Genomic DNA, 10,824 nt, shown 5'->3' with positions numbered 1-10,824 from the left:
AGCTGTCAACCGCTTGAATTGGCTTTGGTGTGCAATTTTGCACTTGTGGAACATGGTTTGTTAGCTTTGCAAGTAGTATATCTGCTACTAACTTTCTGGAAAGCTGAAAAATAAATGTGACTGAAAACAATATAAACTTGAATTCTGGTATGTCAGGCTTTGAACTTGTGGATTTGAATTTTCAGAACTTGCATTGATCCTATTGTTCTTAATTTGGCTATCCTTTTTGCCTCCGCCTTAATAAGTACCGTTAAATTAGATTGCTGGAGAACAGGAATTGCTCTGATACGGGTAAAACTTAGCTTCATCAGTAGTTGCTGCTACAATTGCTGTTTCGCCTAATATCAAAATCAGTAGTTGCTCTGAATAAGGTTAATCTTAAGCAGCTAATTTTTAAGTTGTTTCGCCTACTATCAAAATCAGTAGTTGCTGCTACAATTGCTCCTGGGAATTTCAGAGACTTTTTTTTGCAGCAGAAACAAGGTTTATTACTACTAAAAGATAAACATTAACAAGTTAACAACAGCTCAAAAGCTTAATAGTACTTGGTATACAATTAAGCATCCTACAATGAAATTAGGAATTAAGTTGTGCTTAAAAAAATACTACTCGTAATACATATGCAGATATGCTTGTAAAATACATAACCAAAAGTTAATGGTTTGATCTAGTAATAATACAGGAAGGCGAAAACAGAACAGACATTATGCATCATTAATTTAGTCATCCTGCATACTCAGAGTGCTACAGGGTATCTGTCAATGCAGGAAAGCCATGGATTTCTTGAACTTGGCTTCTTGATGCGTCTGACAGCCTTCCAAACAGCACTGTTGCACTTGAAACCCGACCCAAAAGCGAGCTGCCAAACTCGATCCCCTGAATGAATATTCCCCTTGGCTTCCAAGTAGGCCAATTCATACCATATGCTGCTGCTAGATGTGTTGCCAAATCGGTGCAGAGTCATACGCGAGGGCTCCATATTGGTGTCACTCAGCTCTAAGTTACGCTGCAGCTCATCTAGCACGGTCTTGCTTGCAGCGTGCACGCAGAAGTGCTCGAATGCTAGCTTGAAATCTGGTATGTAAGGCTTTGAACCCGAAGATGATGATGATATATTATTACCAGTACTTGCACTGATCCTGTTGTTGTTAACTTGGCTATCCTTTTGGCTTCCGCCGAATAAGTAGCGCTTAACTAGAGTGCTGAAGAACAGGAGTTGTTCTGATACAGGTAGCACCAGTGGTCCTAGAGTGGTTATGTTGGTCTTGAGTGCATCGCCGCCTATCTCCATTAGCTCGCGGCTCACCTTTAGGCCTTTAAATCCTCTTTCATCTTCTTCTTGATACACACTCCTGTTAATTTTGCAATCAATTAATTAGACACTGAAATGTTATACATATAATGGTAAATAAAACTTAACGCGTGGTAGTCATATTTCAAACGACTACTATAGAATTTTCAAGCTATACCTGAAGCTGCGGTCATCAGCACCCTTGTGGGTACGAACCACATGCTCAAGGCGGTACTTAGCACGAGGGAAATCACGACGACGGTTAGAAAGCAAGACAGCAGAGCAACCCATACGAAAGAAGCAGTTTGGAATAAGCATAGACCTGTCATTACCCGGGTACCAGTTAAACCCAACCATTTCAGTACTAACCACAACCGCGAAACTGTTGGGGTTAGCCTGAAGCATGTCTCGAGCCAAGTCGACAGCAATAATACTCGCGCTACACCCCATACCACCGAGGTTGTAGCTCAAGACATTACCCCTCATCTTGTAATGGTTTATGATCATGGCCGAGAGCGAGGGTGTTGGGTTAAAGATGCTGCAGTTCACTACTAAGACACCAACATCCTTAGGACGAATTCGAGTCTTTTCGAAGAGCTCATCGAGGGCTCCGAATATGACTGTCGATGCTTCCTCTCTGCCTTCTTTCATGGTTGTAATGCTGTGTTTTGCTGCTATGGATTTTGGTACATACGTTTCGTCCCCGATTCCGGAAGATTCTAGGATCCTTCTCTTGAATTGCAAGTTTTCCTCATCAAATTTGCCTGATTGACGAGACATCTCTATGAACTCTTCCTTGCTCACCTGCAAGAAATTTGATGATTTAATTTTTTAGAATTCAATTTCATATGTTAGGCCACCTAGAAAGTCACTATAAATTTTGCTTTATTATACAAAAAAGCGAGGATTTTGCACTAACTACTTAACTACAACACAAAAGTAATTTCAGTAAGATGAGATCGGCTACATGAATTAAGAATCTATTTCTCACAATCATTCATAAAAAAAACTTGATTTTATATTCTTCGCTTTTATCTAATGTTTTTTTAGTAAAGTGGGCATGTATAGCACATCATAATTTACACCAATTACTCGTATATTAAAAAAAACCCTTATGTAAATTCAAGGGGGAAAAGAAATTTTACAATAACTACACAAGTTGTAGATCCATTTCTAATTGAAGTAATCCTATTTAGAATTTTATAAATTTTCAGTGAAAATTAGATCTAATATGTTCTTGATTATAAAAGAATAAACATGTACATATTTAATTCAATGCGATATATGGTTTCACAATATCAATTTTGTTAGAGAGTTTGCTTTTAATTTTTTTTCTAGTACTTTATTAAATAATCAATGTTACATTAAAAACTACTCCACACAAAAAGTAAAATAGTACTACTCCATATAGTCATTTAGCAGCGGACTAAGTATAAATTGACTTTTTAAACTATTTTCAAATCAGATAAAATCGGCTTAATTTCTAAAACAACTTTCATTTTACTTTAAATCTAATTTAAACATGGAATACATTCTTTAACTTTAAATCATTTCTTTATTATAGGACATAAAAAATTCTAGATCCGCCACTAATTATCAATAACTACACATGCACTTAAGAAAAATCGAAAATTAAAATGAAAAAGTAAAGGAAAATAGAAAATGTATGTACCTTGAAATCATCACTAGGCTTGTAACAAGCAAAGTCAAGAAGGTAGATAGGACGAGGACGAGACATGAAGTAAACCGAAAGAGTAAAAACAAAGACCCCAAAAGAAGCAAGAACAGTAGCAAGATCATAATCCCACAATTTCTTCCACAATTCTTCTCTACTTAAACTACCAACTTCTGCACTAAACACCAACACCAAAACTGGTATTGTTGCCAAATATATTGCATGATTTATAAGATAATGATACCCCAACTTCACATACTTTAAATTCACCGAGTTCACGAAATCCGGCAACGGCAACCTTCTCCTTACACGTACCGAAAACGTATCCGTCCCCCGGTTCACTATCTCCGTCGACAGCAACTGCTGCTCTTCCGCTGCAGTTGCTGTCGTACTCGAAGGTGGTGCCATACTAATGCACTACAGACGAGATTCGATCCCAGATCTTAGGTCGCAATGCAACCCCAAGTAAATATTTAGCTAGCTTTGGTTTGAGTTTGGTTTAAGGGTATGTTAATAAAATTGTGACAATGTGTCACATTATATATATATTTGGTTGGAGTTTGATTACGTGACTAACTACAAAACTGTTTTAAATTTATTTTGAATAATGTTATTAATATTTTTGTTCATTTATAACAAAAATACAACTTAGTTGGGACATGGTAGGTGGAAGATGGTTAATGCTCTCACCCAACCTTATTAAGGGTGTGCAGTTGGAAGCTCAACGCTCTCTTTTGTACACTAATTTCTTTGTATTTAATGGATTTTGGTGGGTGCTTGTACTACTTTACTATACTACTACCTCTATTTTTATTCCTTAAATGCTGGTTGAGTGTAAGAAATTAATTACGATTTATTAGGCCTACATATATTTCCGTTCACACGGGATTATTTAATTCACGTACATAAAATTAGGTTTACGCAATTGTTGATGTCAACTAATTCAATTGTTCGAGTCTCAGGGGTGTCAGTCATGTCACCTTAGACCTACTAGTTGGGGTTCTATATCGTATACTTCATTGTCTTATCGTGGATCAATATTTCTAAAAAATTGGAAAAAAAAAATTAATGCAATACCTAAAATGTTTTAAATCTAATTTTATGATAAGCTAGAACCTTACGTGTTACCTCAATTTATATTTATGGTTGATTTAAAAATAGTATTCTTGACGTCTAGACTTGAAGTTTTTTAAAAGAGTTTAATAGGTTGTGAAATCCAACTTAGCGCCACTAAAAATTTAAGATTATGTTTAATATCTAATTTTTATAAGACGCAATTAATTGTATAAATGTTTATTTAAAGGTGTAATAATGTTTATTTAATATCATATCCGTGCCTTTCTCAACCTTTATCAATCTCTCTCGGACCATTCTTTGACAGTTGAACTATATCATTTATACGTAGGTTGGTTGCTAGGATAGATGAAAGCAATTTATATAATTTAGTCAATACCTGCCTTCTTCATGCAATGAATCACATCCAGAAGTTGAGTCTTATGGATAATAGAGACATATTAGTGCTAAGGATAGCGCAAATTAGATTATGGATACAAGTGCATATTAAATACTCTATAGTCTATACCGAAAATCACATGTTTATTTTATAAAACAGTATATGTAATGAACATGGGATAGTTTATAGCGATACCAAAAACAAAAATAAAAGGACTAACAAAGTATGTTATCTATCACAATCACATTATATTTATTACTTATAATACTTTTGTTTAGGCGTTGGACAACTTTATTAAGGGCGAAACCAATTCAAACATATAGTTTGGGCATGGCCACACTTGTCACGAGTATCCACTTCATATGACCAAGGAGGTTCAAACTCAAAACCATATGACAGTGAGGGGATTGACTCCTTAGCCTTATAAAGTGGACACGACTTCCCAACACTTTTATATTCTTTCAATGTGGGACAATACTTTCACTCACACATGTGGGTTTGCTAATGGGTTCAACATATAGATTATTCAGTTATGCACTTGCAATACCTAAATATTGGTTACAAAATTTTGAAGTAGCTTTTCAGCAATATTTTAATTGCAGCTTGCTGCTATACAAAAAAAAATCGCAGCTTGCTAGTTTGTCCAAGCTAAACATTATTTAAGATCTCTAGCATGAGACTAATGTTAGTTCTTAATGATGACAACATTGTTAGCCACTTATTGGGTCCAACCAATAATATAGCTTCAAATCTTCAATCTTCAACTAATATAATTGTTAATAAGCTTAATTTTTCAAAAATAATTTATTGTCTTTGATAAAGAAAAGCATAATAACACCTAATAATGAACAAGAATCACTCAAGGATAGGAAGAGATAGTTCAATACTTAATAAAAGCGGCGGGTTTTAGTTATCATTTATATAATCCCTTTTTTTTTATTAACAAGATACTTTATATTATTTTGAATATCCTAATTTATATTCTTGAATAATCCAGTAATTATACTTTATATCTATTGTTGTGATTTATAACGTGTCGATCAATCGTTTGATTTAATAGTTTTATATTTTGACTTTTGTATCACCATCACATTTAAATATGATTGAGGATTATTAAAAATCACCATCCATATTCCATAATTATTCAATTTATTTATACAATAATGCAAAGAAAAAGATGCAAGTAATATATATAATCAAGTTTTAGATTTGTAGAAGTGATTTGGGTCATCTAACTACCAAAACTAGATTTCCATTTATAAATCGAAACTTATAAAGGGTAGGTTCCTTAGGCCCAATTTAGTTCGATCTATTGGTAGGAATGATAAAATAATCGCTTATAATATACAGGAGAATCAATCAATCTTCAAATTAGATTACATCATTTAAAATTTTTGGTGACATAGAAAAAATAATTTAAGATTAAACTAGTTAGGCTCTACTTTTTTCACATCAATTATTTTCAATTGTTTCTCAAAAAAATATATCGAAAAGTATAATTAAGATAAGTTAACATATATAATGGTTAATAAGGGTTACACAAATTTAAATTATAGCTAAAATAAGGTCTACTAATTGTAAATTAGTTTTTATACAATTGAAATTCACGTGATTAACACACATCCTTAAACTTATTTGAATATGAACAAATCGTAACATTAAAGTGAATCAACCAAGCCTAAAACAAACATGAAATCTGAATCACTTTTGAGTTGTTCAAGTCAAAATTAAAATCTATGACTGCCGCAATTTCTCCTTTCCTTACGATGAAAATAATGGATTGGGCTTTAAATTGACTTGTGACTTGACTACACCAAAGAGGAACAATTTGGCCTCCATGTTTAAAAATAAATAAATAAATAAATAAAATAAAATTAAAAAATCAAGTTTAGTCTCCTTATAAAATTGGTCTTGGCTTGAACCAATTTATAGCTAAAAATCAAGTATAAGAAATTTTAAATATTTGAATTTTACATTTTATATGTGGGAATTAAAATGTTTTTATATATGAGTTGTCTTATACTCTGTATCAAAATTTTTTTCTCACATTGTTTAAAAAAAATGTTTAAATATAGGAAAATGTATTATATAATATTGGATAAATTATGTCATGTGTAACGTATGAGATTTGCTTGTATGTACTCATCGCCGCTGAGTCCTAAATAGGGATGACAATTTAATTCGAGTTCGATTCGAATCCGATCCGAAGGAAAAAGTCCGATCCAAATCCGTTTAAAATTAGTCCGAATCCAAATCCGATAAAATAGATTCGAATCCGAATAGGAGGCGGATCGGACTTGGACCCTACGCAAAGTCCGATGGAGTCCGATCCGAGTCCGAATCCGAGAGTATGAGCATATGCTTTATAACTTGGGACTATTGTTTGCTTGTGTTTGCATCAAAATTTTGTTATGTAACTAAGTTCATAATTTAAATATGTTATGTTTATACTTTATTTGGTATGACAATACAAACAATTATAGGTATATGACATTACAAAAAAAAAATTTAAAAAAAAAAATATTCGGATCATTTTGGAGGTCCGTATAAACGGAGCGGATTTGAATCCGAAAAATACGATTCGGATCGGATTCGGACTCGGATTCGGATCCGAGTCTAGGATCCGTTTACTAAACGGATCGGATTTCGCTACATCCGACCCGAATCCGATCCGTTGCCATTCCTAGTCCTAAACTTAATTATCGGTCCAAAATATTGGTCTTAAATTAACATTTCCGGTCTTTAGTTCGATTTCAATTTGAGTTAGTCCAAATCCACGCCCCACGGGGCTCTCTCTAACCAATTTTAGGGTTCTAAGTTTGGGCGGGCAAATTGAGATTTCTCTGCAAAAAAAATTGAAATTCAAATCTCACTTCAAAGCTCTGAGAAACAACAAGCAAGCAAACAAGAAGAAGAAAATGGGGCAAAAGTGGGAAGAACAAGAGCATCACCCAGCAGTAGACAGTTTAGTCACTCTCTTCACAAAAGCTCATCATGATCTCTCTCTTCTTCACTTCAAACTCGACAAAGAATTCCAACAAATTTACCCAGATAATGTAAGTATTTCCCTTCTTTTCTCTCAACTCTAAATTCGATCTTTCTTTAATTTTATTGAAATGGGTACTTCGATTTCTACTTTATTTTTTCTGGGTATGAATTATTTATTGAAATGAGTATAATTTGTAGAGCCATTCTTTAATTTTATTGAGATGGGTACTTCAATTTTAACTTTATATTTTCTGGGTATGAATTATTCAGTATTGAATGGGTATAATTTGATGAGCCTTTCTTTAATTTTATAGAATTGGGCACTTCAATGTATACTTTTTGTGGATATGAATGATTTGGTGAAATGGGTATAAATTTGATGACAAATTTCGTAATTTATTGAATGTTGATTTTTTCAGGCTAATCCTATGAAACTTGTGGGTCGGATTAAGAAAATTCAGGATGAGCTTTCTTCTCTTAAAGATCAATGTCGCCAGCTTCTCACTGCTAAGCAGGTTTAATTTGATTTTTTTTTTTCTTTTAAACCTAATTTTGCAATTAATAGCTTTTTTTCCCGTTTAATTGGTTCTGAATTGAAATGGGGTTCTGTTGAATTTTGATTGATTTGCATATGAATAGTTTACCGTGCTTTTGATTGCGATGATTGCTTCCTGTCATCTTATGGATTGTTAATGATTGCTTACTGTCATTTGAATAAAAATTTAAGTATAAGTTAGCTGTGTTCAAGTATGCCATAAATTTCTAAAAGCCAGTTAATTTGGATTTTTATGGTGCCTGTTTTTTGGGATACAAATTTTAGGAGTAAAGAAGTTTGATAAAAATTGGATTATAAAGCTTGCTAAGTAACTGTAATGTGCGTTGATCAGTTGATGGACTTTATAACTCAAGCTAGAAGTATCTTATTGTGGCCAGAGTTTATACACTGCTATAAGGTATTAACCACCTTGATGATCGATCTAATATGTTCATGAGGATAGATTGGCAATTCACGAATGTTGTTCTACAAATGATGACTTTTTGAAATTGCTAGTAGGTTTATGCATACATGTATTTGATGTTTTCAGTAACACATATGTTAATGTGACATGATTTAAGTATGTAGTTACTGAGGGCTTTTTATCTTACAGGACTTAATTGATAAGGCGACTTCCATTCTTGTTGGAAACAGAAGCATGGTGCAGCGCATGCAGGCATCTATTGGAATTCCAGTGACTGATGATTCTGAAGATGCTGCCTTTTCCAGCTTTAATCAGGTCACGATTGCTTATGCTATATTTCCTAGAGGATAAATATATTTAAAAGCTTCTGATTTTGTGCAAAAACTGGTGAATGTCTCCATTTTCCTAGCTCATTTAGGTTGGAAGCCTCTATAGAACCATATAGGCATTTGGTGAACGTTGATGCTCTGCTATAAACTAAGTACTCTTGCAATGAAATGTTAATTGTGGAATTTGCTAATAGTGCAGACAAACATTTTCTTAATATTTTTGCTTTCATTGATTACAGTGTCTGTGGTTGTGTCATTGTGTTTGTTGCTTCCAATTCCTACAAGAGTTTACGGTTGTCTCTTTTCCAAGTGGTGTTTAAAGAATTTATACCACTTGCCAGCAAGCAACCTAAATTAACTTTGCAAATGACGAGCTTTCTTAGTAACTGCTAGCATAAAGCATCTGCTCAGCAGTCCTGAGGGGGTTGAAATGCTTGTCCTTGCTACATTATTTCTCTAGATACTCATAGCTTCTGTGTTTCATATATGCATAGCAACCACCAATAAGCCTAGATGAGCTAACATTATAACCTCTTGATCCATTTGTGCAGATTATCGATGAATGGACCACTCATGTCAGATCAAAGACAGGTATAGACCTTTGAATCTCACAACTATCAAGTAATCTATTTTTTCCCCCTTGTTTACTTTGCAAAGAAGCAAGTGTTGCTAAGTGTTTGCTTCCTCTTTCATTTTGAGATTAATGAAAAACTCAGGTTGTTGTTTAATTATTTGCTTCCTTATTTATACGCATCCAGTGTGATGCTTAAATTTATTGGGTTAGGGCCTTAGGGGAACTTTTTTTAAGTATAAAAAGATTTATCATACTATGCCAAAAAATGGAGCATGTTTGCCATGTCTCTTCTGATAGGGGAACACTTGCATCCTTTTCTCCAATTACAATTAAACACTAATAGGGATTTTTCAGGGCTTCGTTGTTCAAAAGGAAACCCATTTCTTGGCAATGTAGCTATTAATGGGGGGTTATCTCAGAACCAGATTTGAGAACTTGTGGTAATTTTGCAGGAAATGGAGGCGACACTTCCATGCCAGAGGATATCAACGATTTGTTGTTTGCATCAATTGTTCGGAGCAATTAATGGTGTATATTGCTGTAATGATTGCAAAGGGATCCAGATTAATGACAAAAGTGATCATTTGTACAAATTACAGGCACTTGTCTGCCCATATCAAAGCTGTCTTGTGTATTTACTTCATGAGTTTATTAGCTTAAATTGGATCCGTTAATTATGGACCTCTTGGGTAAGTTGGTCAGTTGGTGAGGATTTATGTAGCAAGTGGGTGAGGCAAATAATTAGTATTGCCTAGGTGAATTTTATGAACAGGCTGAGTACATTCTTGCCCATATATGTGAATAGTTGTATCTCTTGCTCTACTGATCTGTGCACCACAGATTCTGCATTAATTGTTATCAATCTTACGGTCTTACCCATTTGGAATTTCATGTTTCTTTCAAGTGTTATTTCAATCTCCATGCTTCCAACCTCCAAAGACTTTCGCTCTGTAGCTCTAGCACTTCGAAGTTTTAAAATTTATCATTCATATGATTATGTTAGACTACCAAGACTAACATAATCATATTAATTTCAAGGTATGGGCTGAGTCGCTACTAGGTGCCAAAATCTCTGATTTTTCGATTTTGTGTATTATAGATCATGCACGGAGGTGATTCCCACGGCACTCAAAGGGTAAAACTTTTGAAATGCCTTCTTTTGTCTTAGCTTGCCTCTGCACTGCTTTGTCTTAGGCCTTGTCTTGCCTTGCTTTGGCCATAAGGTAAGCTAAGACGCTATCCTTAATTGTCAAATTTAGAAGTTTTTAAAGGATGAAATGTTTTAATGCCTTGTCCTTATGCCCATGCCCCATGTTAGGACATAGGCGTGCCTTGGCTGGGAAGTAGCACAAGGACTTGGGCAAGTTCAGCAACGATGTCCCACACTATTGAGCCTTGACCCTCCCTACGAATTTTTTAGCACCAAAGGCGCAACACTAACCTTGTTTAGCAATATATAGGTGTTTTTAGGAAATTCTTCGTATGATTGAGGGAGGACTAATTAAAGTGATTTAGGGTTGATTTTCAATAGATTATGTCAGCAATTTAATGGTGC

The 10,824-nt window shown here is 34.3% G+C and overlaps 2 protein-coding genes across 2 annotated transcripts; one reads left to right on the top strand and one right to left on the bottom strand.

Annotated features, from left to right (window-relative positions):
• Positions 1-530: 530 nt before the first annotated feature.
• Positions 531-3,555, bottom strand: LOC145593770 (3-ketoacyl-CoA synthase 10-like). Its single transcript, XM_081650122.1, has 3 exons — positions 2,964-3,555; positions 1,470-2,095; positions 531-1,352 (listed from the first exon to the last, which is right to left on the bottom strand). Exons 1-3 carry the CDS (start codon positions 3,372-3,374, stop codon positions 737-739), a joined length of 1,653 nt encoding a protein of 550 aa, XP_081506248.1. The 5' UTR covers positions 3,375-3,555; the 3' UTR covers positions 531-736.
• Positions 3,556-7,220: 3,665 nt separating this feature from the next.
• Positions 7,221-10,144, top strand: LOC145593769 (uncharacterized). Its single transcript, XM_081650121.1, has 5 exons — positions 7,221-7,475; positions 7,827-7,922; positions 8,556-8,681; positions 9,247-9,286; positions 9,722-10,144. Exons 1-5 carry the CDS (start codon positions 7,338-7,340, stop codon positions 9,793-9,795), a joined length of 474 nt encoding a protein of 157 aa, XP_081506247.1. The 5' UTR covers positions 7,221-7,337; the 3' UTR covers positions 9,796-10,144.
• The last annotated feature ends 680 nt before the right edge of the window (positions 10,145-10,824 follow it).

This window comes from Chenopodium album, chromosome 19, assembly GCF_948465745.1.
Source record: "Chenopodium album chromosome 19, dcCheAlbu1.1, whole genome shotgun sequence".
NCBI lineage: Eukaryota > Viridiplantae > Streptophyta > Magnoliopsida > Caryophyllales > Amaranthaceae > Chenopodium > Chenopodium album.
The sequence above is the reverse complement of the archived record's forward strand: the minus strand, read 5'-3'. Positions and strand labels throughout refer to the sequence as shown.

What these genes read in the sequence shown, in the direction of transcription:
- LOC145593770 (XM_081650122.1), bottom strand. Translation starts at nt 3,374, where the DNA reads ATGGCACCACCTTCGAGTACGACAGCAACTGCAGCGGAAGAGCAGCAG. An exon ending in AGCCTAGTGATGATTTCAAG is followed by an intron (nt 2,096 to 2,963) that starts GTACATACATTT and finishes AATTTCTTGCAG; the next exon opens with GTGAGCAAGGAAGAGTTCAT. An exon ending in GCTGATGACCGCAGCTTCAG is followed by an intron (nt 1,353 to 1,469) that starts GTATAGCTTGAA and finishes CAAAATTAACAG; the next exon opens with GAGTGTGTATCAAGAAGAAG.
- LOC145593769 (XM_081650121.1), top strand. Translation starts at nt 7,338, where the DNA reads ATGGGGCAAAAGTGGGAAGAACAAGAGCATCACCCAGCAGTAGACAGT. An exon ending in AACAAATTTACCCAGATAAT is followed by an intron (nt 7,476 to 7,826) that starts GTAAGTATTTCC and finishes TGATTTTTTCAG; the next exon opens with GCTAATCCTATGAAACTTGT. An exon ending in CCTTTTCCAGCTTTAATCAG is followed by an intron (nt 8,682 to 9,246) that starts GTCACGATTGCT and finishes CCATTTGTGCAG; the next exon opens with ATTATCGATGAATGGACCAC.